Here is a 21632-nt window from a genome sequence, read left to right as displayed (position 1 = left end):
GGATCTGTTGTTTTATAAAGCTTGGCTTGGTATCAGCTAGCAATTCTCTTGGTTACATCAAGCCTTTTTTTCACATACAGACATAGTGAAAACATTAAAAACAAAACAAAACAACACAAGACGGTTCTGCTTTTGAAAATACCAGGAATACGGGCACATCAGATGAGAATGAGCCAATATCCAAGAGTGCCATCTTGTGGCTTTAAAAACATTCTGTTACAAGAATTTATAGAGCAAATGTTTAAAAGAAGATTTTTATAAACCTTCAAAGAGTGTTCTGTGACACTAAAACATTTCTTGGTAACAACAGAGACATTGCAAACTATGGTCCTCTTTTAGATTATTTGTAACCTCCCAGTCTCGGTTTTATTAATAATCTCCCATCCAGGTTTTAACCAGATCTGACTTTGTTTAGCATTTTGGGATCACCAATTTCAGCAACTTTAAGATGTGTGTACTTCAATTCTTAGTGTCCCCAAGGAGTTGAAGCCTGACCAGATTTGGATTGTGACTCTTGGAAACTGGAGTAAAACTATCTAAACAACCACAACTATCTGGATCTATTTATTTATTTTGCCTTGCCTTGCAAATGCTACTGGGGATTTTCTTTGAACTGCAAACTAAAGCTTGGAAGAAGAAAATACCAACAGCACTTAAACCTACATACCACTTCAGAGTGTTTTACAGCCCTCCCCAAGCCATTTAAAAATGTCAGCATATTGCCCCCAACAAGCTGGCTCCTCATTTTACCAACCTCAGAAGGATGGAAGGCTGAGTCAACCTTGAGCCAGTCAGGATTGAACTCCTGGCAATCAGTGAAATTAGCCTGCAATACTTCATTCTAACCATTGCACCACTAGGGCTCTTATATGGCACTTAATCAGGATTTTGGCCAAGAGGAAGAAATTAATATTCTCTTCTACTCCCACCATTTGCCTCAGGCTATTCTAGCTTCATGTCCAGTCACACATTAATATGTGAACGAGTTTGGTTTAGTGGGTAAAGCATCAGGTTAGAAATGTGAGTTCTAGTCCTGCCTTAGCCATGAAAGCCAGCCTGGTGACCTCAGGCCAGTCATTTTCAGCCCAACTCACATCACAGGGTTGTGGTTGTGGGGAAAATAGGAGAAGGAAGGTGTGTTGGATATGTTTGCTGCCTTAAGTTATTTGTAAAAAAAAGGAAGGAAGGAAGGAAGGAAGGAAGGAAGGAAGGAAGGAAGGAAGGAAGGAAGGAAGGAAGGAAGGAAGGATGGTTTGAAGTTTTTAATAATGTATCAATACACATTTCATGGCTTGCTGTCCTCTATGGATACACAATAATCAGTGGTGGGATTCAAATAGGTGAACAACCAGTTCTTTGTGTGGATGCCGCTTCTGGAAGTCCATTCTGGGCCTGGGCGAACCAGCTGAATCCCACCACTGACAATAGTCATTTTCACTGCCATTTGTAAAATTAATGTATTCATTGACACACCTTAAATTTTCCCCTTAAAAATTCAAACCATTTTTATATCACTACTGGAAATGCCCATATCAATCAGTTACTTGTCATTCTCATATAATTTTTGTGTCTATTACACTCTTCCACTGCCACCCCTCCCCATTTTTTAAAGTATGGCTCCTAGCTGTTCAAAATTGCCTGGTTCCCACTGAGGAAGGTAATAATAAGCAACAGGAGGTATAAATTTAATTGTCACAACTGAGCAGTTTAAGGCATAGTTGCTGTCAAGTCCTCTTTCTCAAGTTAATTCTCTCTGCATTTGTTGAAACTGGAATTCCCATAACTTTCAGGCATCAGAAGCCATTTCATGTTTTTAATTATTAGAGAGGGCAATGTTCGCCTCCAATGTGTTTTGAGTTGCCTCACATGAAAATAAGGAATGAGTCAAACTAAACAGCCCAGAACGTACGCATCTCTTGGTCCTTCCTGAGATAGGTCAAAGACCTGACGTGGATTCAAGTACCACATAAACATTTGGAGCACTTTAGTACCCTGAAAAGGACAAAAAAGAAAGCTATCAATTAACTTGTAACTCAGTCTTAAAATGCATGATGAAGTATTTCACTCGTGTCACGTTAAGAGAACTCTTATTTTCGATGCACTGATGGTATTATTTAGTTTGGTAGTGAAACATCTGCAAGAAAGCCACCAAGTTTAGAGAGCACCAAGGACCCTCAGTTCAACCACGAGCTGCAATATTCTCTTCTATCTTATTTTAGAACCTCCTTCCAACCTTTAACTCTTTCATCAAATTTGAGACATCTTTTTTCTGACATACCTTCTAAATCCCTTTCTCGGTACAAGCACATTCTGTGTTTGATGCCCCATATTTACCTGATTCCCTCCACTTTTTGGATTCACAAATACAAGCAAGGGTTTCATGAGAGGGGAAGAGATAGGCTTAATCACAAAAGGTCGTCCTTTGTTCTCCTAGAGAAAGAAAAGGAAAACATCAGCAGAAGGTTGCAGCAGGCACTTTAATTAGTGGTACAGAATTCCCAGCCATAAAATACCCAAGCTACTTCTTATTAAGAAAAGAGTAAGTCATCATAAAGATTCAGAATGTGATTCCGCACTACAGGTTGATGAGGAAGATGAGGGACAGTTAACCCCATTCTACATCTTTGTAAAATTCAATCCAAATGTCCTGAACGGTGGAGACAGGAGTCTCCACAGATAACAGTTTGGGGATATGCATTTTCAACAAAGCAGAAAATATGAACTGGGTTTGGGATGGGATTTGGGGAGGAGAGGAGAAAGAATTCTCTAAATATACATTATATTTAGTATAAGTATAACATGCTTCTAGAATATAAAGGGATATGTCAGCTAATATAACTGAAAGGAATCAGATTGGATCAGCTGTTTTGTTATGACAATTTCCCCAAGTAATAATCATGAATTAGTCATTAATTCCTCTAATTAATAATCACTAATTAATCATTTAATTCCATATAAATGGAATTAAATAAAATTAATCATCAAACATATCATATTTAGCATAAGTATAACATGCTTCTAAAAGGGACGTGGTGGCTCAGTGGATTAGGACACTGAGCTTGTCGATCAGAAGGTCGGCAGTTTGGTGGGTCAAATCCCGAGTGCCATGTAACAGAGTGAGCGCCTGTTACTCGTCCCAGCTTCTGCCAACCTAGCAGTTTGAAAGCACGTAAAAATGCAAGTAGAAAAATAGGGACCACTGCAGTGGGAAGGTAACAGCGTTCCATGCGCCTTTGGCGTCTAGTCATGCCAGCCACATGACCACGAAGACATCCTCGGACAAGCGCTGGCTCTTCGGCTTTGAAACGGAGATGAGCACCGGCCCCTAGAGTTGGAAACGACTAGCACGCATGTGCGGGGGAACCTTTACCTTTATAACATGCTTCTAGAATAGAATGGGATATGTCAGCTAATATAACTGAAAAGGATCAGACTGGATCGGTTATTTTGTTTTGTTATGATTATTTTTCCCCTAACTTATAATCGTAATAAATTGTTAGAAAGACTTACCTCATTTCCTCTTTTACTGGCTTTCCTTTTAAAAGAGGTTCTTTTCTTCCGCCTGGTCGAATTTTTCAGTGAATTCTGTTTTGTTTTGTTTTTTTAAGAAGAGAAGGAGAAGGAGGAGAATTTAAAAACAATTATGCCAAACAGAAGACCTCCCTATAAGAAACACCTTTGTGACAGTACCTGTGGAGGATGGTACACCACCTGGCACACATGCATGAGTTGAAAGGACATGCGTCTCATGCTTTACATTTTCACATCACTGTTATGGAGAAAGCCACAGACTAAGACCAGACTGGTACTTTCAGAACTGGAGACTTCCAATGCTGTGAGGGAGAAGAAAACTAGATGCTCCCAAAGACTCACATAAGAGCACATGCTGTACCTGCCAACCCTCCCAATTCAGGTAGGAGACGCCCGTTTTCCTTCCGGGGCTCCAGTCTCCCGCCCAATCAGGTTCGTCTCCTGGTGTGGAGACCACCTACATAAAAAGGTTAAGGAGAACAAGATAAAGCCAGCTATGCTCCAGGGGCCTTTTCTTCTACGTCTTCTTTTTAAACCAATGGCATTAACCAGTAGGGTAATTAACTATGAGTAAGTTAGGTATGTCCTCCTGTCTCATATTAGTTGATGTGTGATATCACAGATGACTTTGTAGAGATAATGCTAAACATTTTTAGAGCTGATTCACAGACTATTGATTTTAAACGTACAGGTAGTCCTCAGTTAACAATAATTGGAATCAGAATTTCTGTTTCTACATCATGCAGTCAAAGTATGACATGATGTTAATGTGATATTTAGCAGCAGCAATTGCAACAGTCCCCAATTACCATTATTAGCCAAGAACCACATGAGTCATTAGGCAAGGACCTAAATGATTGTGACTTCCTGCTAGCTTCCCCATTAACTTTACTTGTGACAGGGAGGGTCACAAATCATGGTCATGTGATCACAGGATTCTGCAGCAGTCAGAAATCTGAGCCAGTTGCTGAGCGGCTGGTTTGCAATCATGTGTCCCTGGGAGGACTGCATTGATCAGAACTTTGAGAACTGTTCATAACTACCACTCATTCAGTTGTTGCAAATCTGAATGGTCACTGACTAAGTGGTTGTTAACTAAGGATCACCTGTAGAGTAAAAGAGCATAACAATGAATTCTCTACTTGTATTTTGCAAAAAATATGCATCAAGCAGGTTGGGTTAAGAAATACCAAGTTCCTGTTCAAAAAATGTCAGCAATGGCTGCCAAAAGTGTGTTCCTTTGCAAGAATTATCAAACAAAGTCATGACTTATAAGATATCCTGTAGGAAAAAGTCCAAAGAAAACCTCATTGTTGGTCACTTAAATTTTATTAGAGATATTCTCCCAACATTGAGCTGGCTGAATTACACTTACCGTAGCATTTAAATTTATTTGTCTCTAGTTTTTAAAGTAACTAAAAATAAGTATACTGAAGACTTTGGTCTTTGTTTTAATTATCTGGGATTTGTTTGGTTTATACGTGAGCAAACCCTTTCTCCTCTCTGTCCCCATGAAGTATTGCCATTGAATTCAGTGCCACTCAATACTGAGTCCCTGAACATTCCAGAATGCAAGCTGTGTGTCTCTTGGATAATGTTGTAAAATCACACAACCATTTTCCCCAGTGTTGAAATTCCTTGAAAGTATAATGAAAATGAAAAAAGCACTTCTGTGTATACCACAAAGGAGTAATGCAAACTATCCCAATAGATGGATAACTCAAGAGTTTGCTTTTGCAATTATTCAAAGAAACAGAAAATTTCAGTCTTATGAAGAATGATTGAATGAACTGGGTATCTTTTCCCTTAAAAAACAATGACTGAGATGGGATATGATGTCCCTCATCAAATTTTTGAAAGGAAGGCCAAGGCCTGTCTTCTGAGTGCATGACATAGAATAATGGATTTAATTTACAGGAAGGCAGATTCCAAGTGAATGTTAGAAAAAACCTTCCAGAAAGTACAAGTAATGTGACAGTGGACCCAATTATCCAGAGAGCTGCAGGATTCGCTTCACCGAATTTGTTCAAGCAGTTGCTTAATAACCATCTCTTGGGAATGCTTTAATTATATTTCTGCACTATACAGGAGTTGGACAATAGCCTAAATGTCCACCTTCAACATTATAATTCTATGAAAGCTACGTGGCTGAGGAATATCATTAAAGTTATTCTTTTACATCTAATGATAAATACAGCAATGTTATCCACAATGAGACATGTTTCCCCTTTTCATCATAAAATGAATGCCTCAGGTATACACAACCACTTCGGTCTATTAGCCCACATTTCTATACAGGTCACTTGAATTGATAACAGTTCCATACAGAAAAAAACTATTCCTGAATTTTTCTTCACCTTATCTAAATTGATGAAAAGGTATTGGTGATATCTTTCAATGGAGAAGATTGTTCCAGTGATGCACTGATGGGTAGAGTGCATTGCCTTCTTCAGTTAAAAAGGAAGACCAAGTGCTGATCTTCCTTCTTAGAAACACCTCCCCAGCCTCCTTAGTGTCCCATGTTACTACTAAAACACAAAGGAGGGAAGCATGCAGGAAGACTTCCCATGAGTCTTTCAGATATGTGGGAAGCCAGGCAGGCTTCAAAGTCATGGAGAGATGTGTTGCAAAAATAATCACAGCTTTAGCACCTTCTGCCATCTCCAGGTATAAAATAAGCTCCACGACATGAGACATGTTCATGTATTCTTAAAATAAGGTTTAAAAAAATCAATACTTCTTTTGCAGGGGAAGAGAATTTCTGAGCAACTGGAAGCACATTTCAACCCAGAGCTCTTTATAAGAGGGTTGTGAAGCCAAATTCCTCTTTTAGTAAAAAAAATTTCAATAGTCATATTGCTCCTCATTAAGGAATATTTCAAAAAAATCCATCACAATAATTCCAGTTCAAGCACAAAGAAATTATTATTCTTATTTATTATTCTTGGTCTGTTTGTTTGTTGTTGTTGTTATTAGTGTTTTGGATTCTCTTGCAAATCCAAGATCCAAAAATTATATATTCCATTGCAGAGATTATTTTCATCTTCCTTCTGAAGGAGTTACCCAACTGTACCTCCAGGCTCAATTTTCCATATTTATCCATGCATTTAATAGAAAGTCTGGAATCCACACAACAGCTCCTTTCATAATTTTTCTGAACACATGAACACTTTTCTCCACTCCATATATTCCATCTCTTCATAATGGAGAGAACTCAAAGTATTTCAAATCACCAAAGTATCATTTGCTGTGAAAAGGGAAAGCATTTATCACAGTACAGCAATTCCAAGGGAAAATACTGTGATTTCCAGATATCTCTATGGAGCAAAGCCCTTTTTAAAAAGAAAACAAAAAAAATCCCCTAAAAACAACTTTGAATATTGTTTTATTATCTACCTATAGATGTTTAAAACAGAAGTAGATATATTAGCCCAAAGGTCCATTGGATGATATAATCTGTCAAAGATTATGAATGGTTGTTCTGCTGCACTATATATTTTTTCCTATATATATATATGTTTTCTGTGGTTTTCGCGGGTGTTTGTATGTAGATCTTTGGTCATTCGGGTTTTTTCCCCACGTAGAATTGAAGGTATAAGAGCAACGTTTCGACGAAATCTCATCCGTCATCCTCAGGCTGGTGGCTTCAGCTTCGTTCTTCTGGGAGAAGTATATATATATATATATATATATATATATATATATATATATATATATATATATATATATATATATATATATATATATATATATATATATATATATATATATATATATATATATATATATATATATATATATATATATATATATATATATATATATATATATATATATATATATATATATATCTGCTCTATAGATTGCAAAATGAAAATATCCCAAGTTCCAAGGCAGTAGATAAGAATGTGACTTTTAATACAACATTTTATAATATGTCCCTTCTCCACATTCTCCAGCTTGGAGAATAATGTTCAATCCAGCAGACCACAGATTGAATCAAGAGACTTATGGAGGAACAAACTGGAGTTGAGCAACTACCTCATTAAAGCAGACCAAGGCTCACCTGGAAAATCTGGGCTAGTTTTACATGAACCATGGCCACTTTCCAAATTGTTCAGTTTGAAAAGTCTGTTCATTTGACTTCAACTACAGTGTGTTTCCTGTGGGATCTGATCATGCCTGCTTTTGCTTCTGGCTACACCCACTGCTGGAAGGCTGAACGTGGAAATCAGTTTTCATTTGAGATCTCAACAAGAAAGGATTTCTCCAGATTCTTAAAATGGCTGTTTAACAATCCTAATTACTACATGTATATTTAAACTACTTCTTGGAAGGAAGAAATGGTTGCTTTTGACCACAATTCCGAAAGTCTAACATTTCACTGTACCAGGTTTTAAATAGTTACATAAAATAAAGTTTTAGAAAAACTATATGGAAAGAGAATACAATGTCTTATAGCAAATAGGGGTAATAGCTGATGGCAACCAAAGGCAGTATAGCATGTTTTTCCCCACAGGAATACCAGCAGTCTTTAGCCAAGTGAACCAATCCACACTGTCAGAACAGGCAGAAGCATGCTGTTACCTGAGGTTTCTTCACCTTAATGATCCAGGTGGGGGGGACTATAACAGCAGCATGAGCTCCTAGGGAACAGGGCTCCTCAATGTGCTGCAGCAGGAAGCAGGTGACTTTATTGTGAAACTAGAGGAAAGAAAAGCAGAGGCCTCTGTGCAATGAAGAGTATGGAGAAAGGCAAACATGAGAAGAGGGGGCAAATAAAGACATCAGTATTAGGGAAAAGACATATCCCAATCTTCCTCTTCTCTTGCTTTGCAGCATTTTAGGCCCAAAGAATACATATCTTTAACACTGTTCTGTCCACACAGAACATGTTCTGTATTGAGAGAAAAGAGGGTTCCATATGAAAAAAGGACATGTGAAATTCATGTACATCTATGCTGCTTTGCCTTCTTTCAGCCCAGATCTCAATTGGCACAATTAACCTAACCATAAGCAATAGCAATATCACTTAGACTTATATACCGCTTCATAGTGCTTTACAGCCCTCTCTAAGGGGTTTACAGAGTCAGCATATTGTCCCCAACAATCTGAGTCCTCAGTTTAATGACCTTGGAAGGATGGAAGGCTGAGTCAACCTTGAGCCGGTGAGAATTGAACTGCCAAACGTCTGGCAGCCAGCAGGCAGCAGAATTAGCCTGCAGTACTGCATTCTAACCATTGCGCCACCACGGCCCATAAGCTATTTCACACTTTCTCTTTTTTTATATTCCCCAAACAAGTGCATAGCCAATCCCTTGCTTTTTTTGTATGTTTTGTGGTGAATGATGACCTTCTAATTCAATAACCCAACAGATGTTCCTCTTTATTTAGATAGTAAGTACATAACGCTGATGACGCAAAGATGTGTAATGGGGTTGATGCTCCTGTGCTCATTCGTAACACAGAAAATGATTTCGCATTGCTGGAAAATTGATCAAAAATGTGGAAACTGCAATTCAATGTTTCTAAATGTAAGATTATGTGCTTGGGAAAAAGAAACCTCTGTCAGGATACAGAATTGGGGATTAGAAGAAGAGAAGAAAAGGATTTAGGCATGCTCATAACAGATGACTGCAAAATGAGTACACAGTGTGGCAGCTGTGAAGGCAAGCAAAATTCTGGGATACATCACTAGAGGGAAAAGGAGGTCCTAATCTTGCTATATAGCGCTTTAAGTCAGACCCCCATTTGGAATACTATGTCCGGTTCTGAAGTCCTTACTTTTTTAAAGGTATTTTAAGATTGAGCAAATCCAGAGATGGACAACAAAAATGGTGCAAGGTCTGAGGGATGAAACAATATCAGGTGAGGTTGAGGTACACAATATGTACAGCCTAGAGGACAGAAGGAAAATGGGGAATGTGGCTGAAACCTTTAAATATATTCAGAATGTAAACAAGGTTCTAGTAGGCAGTTATTTTTAATATTAAGCAAAAATCAAGAACATGGGGCATAATCTCAAACTGACAGGAGGGAAGTATAATAGTAATGTTAGAAAAATATTACTTCAAAGAAAGAATAGTGGAAGCTTGGAACCAACTTCCAGTGATTTAGCCTGCTTGGGATAAACAAATGTCCATTATCTGGCAAAAAGATTTAAAAAATTTTTAAAAAAACTCAAAGGGCAGACTCCATGGGCATACTAGGTCTTTTTCTGCTGTCAGTTTTCGATATTTCTATAACAAGAAAGAAATGGGGGATAAAAAGCAGAATTGAGTCCACCCATGGGCTCTTGTTTCATGGGGATGCTATGTGTGAAATCACAGCATCAAAGCTAGGCTAACATTTGCAGGAGCCCTTTGAGAAAATGACTTACCGCTTGCTTGCACCATGAACAGCTGATAGCCACAATCTCTTTACTGTGAAAGGAGAACTTTTGTTGAAATCCCTGAAATCATAAGAGTTTGTTGCATCACCAATTAACATTTCACATATTTTTCCCCAGATATAATTGAGGCTGTTAATGGCTAACACATAGCTTTAATAGTCACATGATATATGACAGCTGCCAAAGTCGAAGCTGTATTCACTGATGATACCTTTACTTTCCAAAATCATCTCAAAATGCTCTGGTTAAGGGCTGCCAAAATTTCTGAAATAACAGTTTACTGTTATTCAATATAGAATACTTAAATGTTCTATATTCAATATAGGAAAAAATATATTTTACCAACCTGAGCCTAGAGCTAATATAGACCAAACCATCAACTTTTGGATAGAGGTGAGATACACGGTAACTCTAATAGAACATAATATATGTAGCTGAGAGTTAAATTCTGGGTTGTAGGCTGCTGTAGAGGATGTGATGAGAGTGTATATTATTGTTGCCAGCCTCAATCATGTGTGAATTATGGGGGGTGGGGGTTGCTTATTTTGGTTTTGCATAAAAATTCTTCCTTTATAAATATTTATTTATTGATTTTGATTGTTGTATATCACCCAGAGTCACAAATTGTGAGATGAGAAGCTTTAGAAATCTCTTATTTATTTATTTATTTATTTATTTATTTATTTATTTATTTATTTATTTATTTATTTATTTATTTATTTATTTATTTATTTATTTATTCATTCATTCATTCATTCATTCATTCATTTATTCATTATTCAAATTTCTTTGCCATCCATCTTGCAGTTCAAGGCAACTCTGCATGAATATAAATAAATAGAATACTCTGAGATTACACAATGGACATGTAACTAAATCTTTATATATATAAAAACAATCCAATGGACCATTATATATACATGCTGCTATCCAGAACACAGTGCCAAATTTATCATTTATAACTAATCCAAATAGCTTCATTCAGATCCCTTGGCAGAAACAAACAACCAAGGAACCAAAAACAAAAACAAGAAGTTCTCAAACTGCAGGTCCTACTTTTGATTTACTCAGGGTCACTGTCATGGTTCTACAAATCAAGAAAAGTATCCCAATTAGCAATATTAATCCTGAAGAAATGGGGGGTGGAAACTAGAATACTAAGGTAGAAGCTGAAACCTTGGCGCAAAGTGGGTATGTATGTATGTACTGTATGTATGTATGTATGTATGTATTTAATTTATTGATTAAATTTATATGGCTGCCCATCACACCAAGAGCAACTCTGGGTAGCATACAACAATCATGGTTGCACTGTTTATAATAACGTTTGCATTGTTAGAAGTATCTCCTTCATTGATTTAGGATTTCTGATAAATGTCCATATTTGATATTTGTGATACTGGCCATGATACAACAAGTAGTAATGACATATTGTTGTTTTTAATCTTGGACCTCATGTACACAGCAAATATTTTTAGACCTTCATCTATAGCTTCTAGCTGTTATCCTTTCTGTATAACACACAGTGGTGAGATTCAAATATGTGAACAACCGGTTGTCTGTGTGAACGCCACTTCTGGAAGTCCATTCTGGCCCTGGGCAACAAAAAATCAGCTGCCAGTTCTACCGAAGTGGTGCGAACTGGCTGAATCCCACCACTGACAACACAATCTATTATCTCCTGTTAATTCATATTAACACAGAAGTTTGGTTTTGGGGAATTCAATGAATGCAGTTCAGAAACTGCATCAACTGTATAACTGGTACATTTTGAGGATCAGAGATTTGAGCTTTTTTAAGAGTAGGAGAAAGATGGTGAAATTATCTAGTTTATTACAAAAGTAATAATTTTAAAAAATGACTTCTCAGAGGAATGAATGATGTGAAAAATAAAAGTTGCTGCTTGCAGATAATAGAGCCATTATTCTTTTCTGCATGTCTGACAAATTGCTTCTTCTTTTTTCAGATTTGCTAAATTGAGAACTGGGGCAATAAAGAACATTAAATACGACTTTACAAGGAAGCAGTTTTTAAAAGTCCCAGAAGTTGATATTTTTGAATATCAGTTTGCTCAGATCCTATCAGAGGTTTACATAGATTTCTAAATCTTAAACCAAAAAAAATTCTTGAGTGAGCCAAACAATATCTATGTACTCTGATAAGACTAATATGTCTGAGTTGCAAACATCTGAACATCCACTAGATAGCAGTAAAGAAGTATTAAAAATATAGATTCTAACATTGCTGTCACCTTATTTTTTATCTGATTTTTTTTGCAGCCCAGTCACAGCTGTAACACAGGTGGGTAAGTATCTGGCAGACAGAGGACTCCTTTCAAAATTTGGTAGGGAAGGGAGGAATGGCAAAAATGAGCTGAAGTCATTAAAATTTACAGTACAGGCTTCAATTTTAATATATGAACAGGAAAACAGAAAAAGCAGAACAAAAAACTTTTAAAGAGGTTTATTATATTGCTAGAAGAAAGGACACCCGAAGACTAGAACTTATAATTACTTTTTTTTACAGATTTTGATTGCATTATTTCTACCTTTCCACACTGTTTACATTTCCCTTCCTGTCGTCTTCTGTGAACCCAGTGATGTCGAACGAAATTCTGTAGAGTAGGAAAAAAGAACCGAGGAATAGAATTGATTTAAAATACACTCCAATCAAACCCCAACTCTATTTATAGAACATTGATCAACTCATATGTAATAAGAGGGTGAAGACATTGCCTCACACTGGCAAAATGTAATCATGCATTATAAGTAAAGGAGTAATAGCTCATAAGATGTTCTGAGGCATACCAAGAGATCTTTTTTATTTATTTTATTTATTTATTAATTCGGTTTATATACTGCCCTACTCCCAAAGGACTCAGGGCGGTTTACAAGGCAAAATTTAAAAACAATACAATATAAAATTAAAATTAAAAAATTAAGTCTAGCCGCAAAAATTAAAATTATAGTAGTAACTTGCCACGAGGCTGAAAAGAACTGGCTGCAACCTGGAATCTTCCAATCTTTAATAACTCTCAAAGCCACTGTAATTTTTAGGCTAGATCTAAGCCACAGGACTTTCTAGTTTAACCTTTTGAAATATGATGCCTTTTAGATGTGTGGGATTAGAACTCCCATACTTATCCATTGTGGTTATTTCTGTGAAATGTTTACTTTCCGGTCCTTTCCAGTTATTACGGCCAAATATGCCTACACAATACCCCTAATCCAATTACTGAATTAACTCTATTCTGCATTTGCATAATGCACAAAATTATATGGGCTGAGTTCAATGTGTCTCCTTTTTGCTTTAGTGAGAAAACTCATTTTATTTCCATAGCACAGAGCACTTTATCAAAACAAAAGTCATCCTGCACAGGGCTATTGGACAATCACTTTCAGGCCTAAAACTAAGAATGACGTGGTGATCCTTCCAAGCTGAGTTCTTTCTTATTTTCACACATATAGCCCAAATTTTACCAGACTGAGGCAGTGGTGAGATTCAAATATGTGAACAACCAGTTCTCTATGTGGAAGCCAGTTCTGGAAGTCCATTCTGGGCCTAGGCAAAAAAAAAATTAGCTGCTGGTTCTGTTGAAGAGGTGAGAACTGGCTGAATCCCACCCCTGGACTGAGGACTCTACTCTCTGCATCTACAATATACTCTGGAAATTATTAAAATGGTAGGAGAAAAGCAGGCAGAGCTGGGGGACAGAGTTAAGCATGTCATCAGCTTGGAGTCCTTACATGGCCATAAACGATCCAAGTCCAACCCCTCTTGAATTCCATTAAGCCTTATCTGGCACCAATTTAGTATTGAACTTTAGTTGACTGGGTTCTTGTGTATAGGCTTGAATAAATCTTCTGTGTTGAAACTCAACAAATGGTCCTGATCCTTTTTGCCTGACACTGTCACACATAATATTCAGACTGAGATGCCTCTTACTCCTCTGGAATGCACCCCTCCCTTCTGGGAATCCATCTTATTTCATTCCATCACACTCAAGACTCCTTAGTAATAAGTGTCATTCAGGTAAGGCTACCTGTATCATTCAGAGACAATCTGTCTCCTGCCACTCACCTCTCTTGGTGATCTGGAACTGCCTTCTCGAAAAGTTGGCTTGCACCGGAAGTTAATCTGTCAGGAGGGAAGCAAACCAAGAGACCAAACAGTAATGATTACCAATTTGTCTCTAGAACAATCTAGCAGAAAATCCACAACAAGCCTCACAAATTACTCCAGACTATGATAATTCCCCAAACTAACTTGGCTCCATGTTACAAATTATTATTTGCTCAAATTTGGTATTAGGGATAATAGAAGCAATGAGCCAGAAAGCCAAAATAAAGTACTGAAAGCTAATGAGAAAGCAGAGGACCACATTCAGTTTGATAGTTACATTTCAATGGCAGATTCCCAAAGTAATTTGCAAATCATTTCTAGGCAATTCAAGATATGTCATTTATATTGCCAGGATTCGAATGCTCATAGTGCCAGAAAACAGATATATGGAGGTGTAAAATGACTACTGAATGTATTGAACTTTACAGCTCACTCCAAGCATTTTTAAAAGAATGAGCACAAAAAGAGGAAAGGAACGAATGCACTAATTCTCTTCCCTCTATCACCCTCCATGTGCAGAGACCACGAGTGAGAATATCCTTCCTCTATAGAAATTCTCAGTATCATTTCAAATTGCATTTTGTGGGAATAATACTAAGGGAAGAAACACACTTCTCTCTTGTCATTCTCTTTCGATGTACAATACAGTATATATACCATACCAATGCTTACAGAGGTACACTTTGAGCTAGAAGTGTATATAATGGGAATGACAAAGGCATTCTTCATCTTTTCTCAGTGCCAGTTGACTCCACTGCTTTTGCCTCTGTGGCCCTGTCCAGTTTCTGGAATGGGATGCCAAGCTTGTACATGGGAAAAACCACTCATCTGTGTGAAGCCAGATTTCCCAGGTGGATGGAGAATGGAGAATGCCTCCATGCATAAATGTAGTGTCCTCTTTTGTAATATGTTCAAAGCATGATAGTCAGAGACATGGACTGGAGGACACATGAATATTTCATTACCCGAATATGTGATGGTACACACAGATAGTATGCGTAATAGGAACATCAGCTTAATGGAAGAGGCTCATAGTCCAGTCCCAAAAAATTTCAAACCTTTTTCAAATGCAACATGATGATTTTCTCCAGAAAATATTATATGCTGTAATAGTTAAGGTAAAAGAGTACAATAGGGAGGACAAAACTTCAAATACTCCCCTGAATGACTTTGAGTCAATCAATAGAAGAGAGTATTTGTAGCTCAAGGTTGAACTGTGAAGTTCTTGGTGGTCTCTGAGCTTGGTGGTTCTCTTGCAGATGTTTCATTAGTAGCATTAATGATGTTACCTAATTTGCTAATGAAGCATCTGCAAGACAACCACCAAACTCAAAGAGTACCAAAGACACCACAATCAATATGTATGTATCTGCTAGCAAACCTCATGGTAGTTTATCCATTTGTGGTGAGTAAAAACATAAAGAGTTACCACCCTCTACTATATCTATACTATTCCGTAGGACAATAGCGCGAATGGACAGTGTTTTGGTGGCTCAGAAGAACATTTAATATAGTTTGCAAACCTTAGAATGACATTGGGTGGAACATACAAAATTGTTCAAAATGTTAAGAACTCATGCCACCAGATTTCAACAACAGGGGTCAGGCAAAACAGCAATGAAGGGGCTGTAAAGTTTCATGTGGGATAAAAAAAATAATTGAAGGGGAGAAAGGTCCTATGTGATATTCTCTTCCATACCAGGATAATGTTATCTATTGGAAGTCACATTTACCAATGAATCTAACTTGATTTCAGTGTCTGATGAAAGACTTACCGTACCTTTCTTTAGCACATTCTCTTTTAACTGAATATTTTTCTATTTGGTTTTGTCTCTTTTTAGCTACTCTATTTTAACCATTTTACTGTATTTTTAATGGATTGGCTATTACAATCCTTTGAGATTAGATTGGAAGATCCATAGCTTATAAAATGCCTGCAGGTAATATAAGTGGATCAGTAGGAATGTGTGATGCAAAGTACTTTGTAATGAATATCACTATTCCTAAAAAATCCTGGAAATGCAGATTAAAAATTCCAACATTGCATCATATGTGTGATATTACCAGATGTTATTGGAAGAGAGAAGAAAAGGAGAATGAGATAGCAGATGTGTAGTCTCTTGCTAAATGTTATTAAAGTAAATATAATAAATTATTTTCAGCCCAATCCTCAAAAGACCACAAAGCCAAGGACTGAGAAAATATAATTAATCTTCTTCTGAATTCTCTTCACATTTGAGAATGAATATTTAAGATTTGATTCTATTTTGTAATTTAGAAATTAATTAAGTATTGGTTATTATAATCATTTACTCTTCTTTCTCCCAGAGAAGCTCACAGCTTACACAGTTTACAAGAGAAGAAGTGAACAGAATCTTAAACAAAATTAGAATAAAACATGTTATCCTTAAAAACAGAAAAAAAAACAAATCAAATTCCTAAGTGTTCTAGACTTATAGAGCTCCTAGAGAATGTAAGTAAACCCTCACCCATTAATAACTGTTTATTTAAAATTATTTGTAAGCCAATCACATTATCAACCTCTAAGTGGCTCACACAATAAAACATCATTAAGTCTCCTAACTATAAATTCATCTAAAATTATAATGTAAATATTATACACTTCAGGAATGTATAGTGATCAAAGTACTGATTTTGATAATCTGCCTTAAGTGTTGCTTTTTCATTTCCAATAGCTTGATAGATTTTTATTTTTATTTTTGCTAGGGGGGGGGAAATGGATCCAGGAAACTACAGAAAATAGATCCCCGAAACTACAGCCCTTATCAGCTGCATCTCAATACCTGGGAAGATTCTGGAAAAGATAATCAAGCAACCAATCAGCAAACACCTAGAGACAAACAAAGTCATAACCAAAAACCAACACAGGTTTGCAAAAACAGATCATGCCAGACAAACCTTATTGCATTTTTGACAAAGTGACAAAATTAGTGGACCAGAGGAATACTGTTGATATAATTTACTTGGACTTCAGTAGGGCATTTGATAAAATAGACCACAATCTGCTACTTGATAAGATAGAAAAATGTGGGTTAGACAGCATCACCACCAGATGGATTCATAATTGGCTGACCAAGCACACTCAATGTGTGGTCCTCAATGGAACTACAGCTACATGGAGTATGCAATGGGATACCCCAAGGCTCTACTTTAGGCCCAGTACTTTTCAACATCTTCATCAATGATTTGGATGAGAGGATAGATGAAGCACTCATCAGATTCGTAGATGACACCTAACTGGTAGGAATAGCCAACACTCCAGAAGATAGGGTTAAGATATAGAAGGATCTTAACATTGGGTGCTATGTAACAAAATGAAATTCAATGGTGGAAAAAATAAGGTTCAACATTTAGGCAAGAAAAACCAAATGCATTGGTATAGTATAGGTCACAGGTCTGCAACCCACGGCTCCGGAGCCGCATGTGGCTCTTTAAGCCGTCTCCTGCGGCTCCCAGTCCTCTGCCATGTTCAGTCCCCCCCAAAAAAGGTGGGACTAAAAAAGTTCAACCAATCAATTGAAATATGCAGGGTAGGTGCATATCTTGCCTTGGCTCCATTCTTCAGTCAAACCCTGTTCTGCGCATGTGCGCATGTACGCGCATGTTCACACATTTTTTGCGGCTCCCAGTTTTTCCTTTTGGGAGGGAACCGGTTCCGAGTGGCTCTTTCACTGTTTCAGGTTGCTGACCCCTGGTATAGGTGGTACCTGGCTCAATAGTAGTAACTGTGAGAGGGATCTTGGATCACTTAAATATGAGCCAACAGTGTGCTCAGCTGCCAAAAAAACCAACACAGTTCTAGGCTACATTAACAGAGGGACAGAATCAAGATCACATGAAGTGTTAATACCATTTTATAATTCCTTGATAAGGCCACATTTGGAATACTGCATCCAGTTTTGGTCGCCACGATATAAAAAAGTTGTTAAGGCTCTAGAAAGAGTGCAGAGAAGAGCAACAAAAATGATTAGGGGATCTATCAAGACCAGTTGCTGGAATTGGGTATGTCTAGTTTAATGAAGAGAAGGGCGAGGGGTGACATGATAGCAGTATTCCAATATTTCAGGGGCTGCCACAAAGAAGAGGAAGTCAAGCTATTCTCCAAAGCACCTGAAGGCAGGACAAGAAACAATGGATGGAAACTGATCAAAGAGAGAAGCAAAGGCGAAATCTCCTGACAGAACAATTAATCAGTGGAACAACTTGCATCCAGAAGTGGTGAATGTGCCAACAATTGAAGTTTTTAAGAAGAGATTGGACAACATTCTTCCGAAATGATATAGGGTTTCCTGCTTAAGCAGGGGGTTGGACAAGAAGACTTCCAAAGTCCCTTCCAACTCTGTTATTCTATTCTATTCTAAATCATGTCACAATACAAAAATACTACCTAAAATATAATCAGACTGTTTAAAATTGCATTTTATATTCTAGGCATTCAATAGAGTAGATAATATATTACATCAGGCCTGGCCTGATGGGATGGGGTTGGGTTTTATTAATGTGTTTTAACCTATTTTTTAACGTGTTTTAACTTATTGTAAGAGTTGTGGGCATTTTGTTTAATCTCTTTTAATTTTTGTATTTTGTCTTTTAACATGTACTGCTCTGTTCACCACCCTGAGTCCTTCGGGAGAAGGGCAGTATACAAATAAAATTAATAATAATAATAATAATAACTCCCAGAATTCCTCAGCCAGAGTACTACAAGATAAGTTTAAGGGAGATTTAAATAATGAGCTGGTCATGAATTTTCCTCATAAACTAATCTAGATTTACATAGTTTTGAAGAAAAGATAACCCACAGCCAGATTACTATTAAAATATCGCTTAATTGATTGGCAATAACTGATCTAGAATCCTTTATAACTATATTCGTGATGAATTCCTTGAGACACCTTGAGTAACAAATTTGTAGGGAGAGATATTGGTTATTTCTGTTAAAGGTCACCAAGAAAATTGGACCAACAGGGCCTTTTAGAACTTCCAGCCTTTTAGAACTTTCTTCCCTGCCTAGCAGAGAAATATGCATTTAAAAATATGCATTTTAATGACCCCAACACACATCTGCAATGCACACTAGTGTGCACAATTAAGGCATCCCTTCATGCAACTGACAAAATCAGATTACTGAAAATAAAAGTCTATGACACAATGTATTCATTGCTCTTTCCTGTGCCACAAGTCTATTTGCTCTTGGTAATCAAAACAAAACAGAACCAAACATGACTCCTTGGTGATGTATAAAATTACCAGGATGATTGCTTCTTTTTTGCAAATAAAAAAAAGCATTATCTTTACTCTTGCCTGCTCCACACACAACAATTATATGTAATAGAAATGTGTTTTTTCTTTCAAATCAATTAAAAAGCAGATTGTTTGCAGCACGATAAAAAGGCATTGATTTGTGGCATGAGCTTTCATAAGGAAAAGGCTACTTTGGGACATTATATTCAACCTTTTTATTTCTACCCCAAACCACCCCAGTGATGCCCTCGCTGTGATGTCCCGTTGCCTGGAGGCGGTTCGGGTCTGGATGGGGAGGAACAGACTTCAACTCAACCCGGACAAGACTGAGTGGCTGTACATTCCGGCATCCCGGGACATTCAAAATGTTCCATCTCTTTCTATGGGGGGTGAGCTGTTACCCCCCGTGGATAGGGCTCGCAACTTGGGAGTCCTCCTAGATTCACGACTTACTTTGGAAGATCATGTAGCAGCTGTGACTAGGGGGGCTTTCGCCCAGGTTCGCCTGGTGCGCCAGTTGCGGCCCTATCTGGACCGGGATGCCCTGTGTACGGTCACTCATGCGCTCGTGACCTCTCGCCTTGACTACTGTAATGCTCTCTACATGGGGCTTCCCTTGAAGACCACTCGGAGGCTCCAACTGGTACAGAATGCGGCCACGAGAGTTGTCTTGGGAGTTTCCCGGTACTCCCATGTTACACCTTTGCTCCGCGAGCTACATTGGTTACCAGTTGTCTTCCGGGTGAGGTTCAAGGTCTTAGTGATGGTTTTTAAGTCCCTACATGGCATGGGTCCGGAATACCTCGGGGACCACCTGCTGCCGGCGTCAACTCCCCTCCGCCCTGTGCGTTCCCACAGAGAGGGCCTCCTCAGGGTGCCTCCAGTCAGAGAATGCCGGCTGGTGGCCCCCAGGGGGAGGGCCTTCTCTGTGGGCGCCCCGGCTTTGTGGAATCAACTGCCGGTGGAGCTCCGGATGGCACCGGATCTCCGCTCCTTCCGACGCGGGTTAAAGACCCACCTGTTTGAACAAGCTGGCCTGGCCTGATGGGGAGTTAATTTGGGTTTTAAATATTTGTATATTTTATAGTTTTATCTTGGGCATTAATTTAATTCTATTTTAACTTTTGTAGTTTTGTATTTTTATCATATGCCCTGTTCACCGCCCTGAGTCCCTCGGGAGAAGGGCGGTATAAAAATTTAATAAAACTAAACTAAACTAAACTAAACCTGTTCTTGACTATTCAAAAAAAATAAGACATTCAAAACAAATTTATTCTCTAACATATCACAGGATATGTATTTCCTTAGAGGAAATACAATCTGGTTACTCTTCTACAGTTTATTGTTACCAGAAGATAAATCAGAATATTCTTTTCATATGTGCTGATGAATAGAGAATAACCACAGTAAAGAAATCTAGCATTTGCATTAGAGAACAAACATCACATATATTGTGTTAACTCATCATCCTCTCCATATTATAGATGAATACCTTTGCTTATTTAACTCAAACTTGGGTTGTCTCTAACATTAGGCAGAATGGACCCAAACTAAGAAAGTAGGAAGGATCAAACTGTCACGTCTATAAGGTTTGCTCTGCAACCCAAAGTTGTCTGTCCTTGGGCCAGTGGAAGATATTCTATTATAAGTTAAATAACTTCACCAATATTTAATTAAAAGTTAATTAACTTTATATCCAGTTAGCTTTGTGAGGAGTATTGATACCTTGACCTATTACTTTCTATACCAGGGGTCCCCAAATTTGGCAACTTGAAGACCTGTGGACTTCAACTCCCAGAATTCCCCAACCAGCATGGCTGGCTGAGGAATTCTGGGAGTTGAAATCCACAAGTCTTCAAGTTGCCAAGTTTGGAGATCCCTGTTCTATACCCTGACCAAATAAGAGGTGCAGGGAAACATCATCATTTCTGCAGCAACCAGAAGAAAAAATGGTAATGGTATGTGAGACTGACCTTGGGAAACAAGAGGAAGAGCCACAGACTAGGCAACAGTCAGATAAGAGGCAGCTGAGCCCCCAGAAGGAATGGGAGCATGGCAAACATCTCAGAAGGTACCCTCCTTAGTTTCTTGGATTGCAAAGATGAGGGAGGAGAGATGTACTTTCAGACTTACACAATTCTGTTAATTAACCTTACAATAAAGTTAGAGTTGGTACTGATGGGTGAACTGGACTACCTTGGAAGGCTGACAAAAAAACAGAAGAATTCAATAAAAAATGAATAGGGTGAGCACTGTATTAGTCTATTGCAGGGGTCCCCATTTGGAACTAGGCCACAGAAGCAGTGGGTGAGCATGCATGCAT

At 37.9% G+C, this 21632-nt stretch overlaps 1 protein-coding gene across 1 annotated transcript in view; it reads right to left on the bottom strand.

The window, feature by feature from the left end:
* Positions 1–21632, bottom strand: part of DGKI (diacylglycerol kinase iota) — a gene marked incomplete at both ends in the record, with an annotated part of 261813 nt that overhangs the window by 112359 nt on the left and 127822 nt on the right. Inside the window, 8 exons of the mRNA XM_081330760.1 lie at positions 1910–1992; positions 2335–2430; positions 3511–3585; positions 3893–3988; positions 8119–8235; positions 9911–9982; positions 12471–12536; positions 14003–14059. Of these exons, the coding sequence (XP_081186886.1) occupies positions 1910–1992; positions 2335–2430; positions 3511–3585; positions 3893–3988; positions 8119–8235; positions 9911–9982; positions 12471–12536; positions 14003–14059 (662 nt within the window). The remainder of the gene's footprint in view (positions 1–1909; positions 1993–2334; positions 2431–3510; positions 3586–3892; positions 3989–8118; positions 8236–9910; positions 9983–12470; positions 12537–14002; positions 14060–21632) is intronic.

The sequence above is a fragment of the Vipera berus genome, assembly GCF_964194415.1.
Source record: "Vipera berus genome assembly, chromosome: 6".
Taxonomy (NCBI): domain Eukaryota; kingdom Metazoa; phylum Chordata; class Lepidosauria; order Squamata; family Viperidae; genus Vipera; species Vipera berus.
This window is presented reverse-complemented; position numbering and strand designations above follow the sequence as displayed.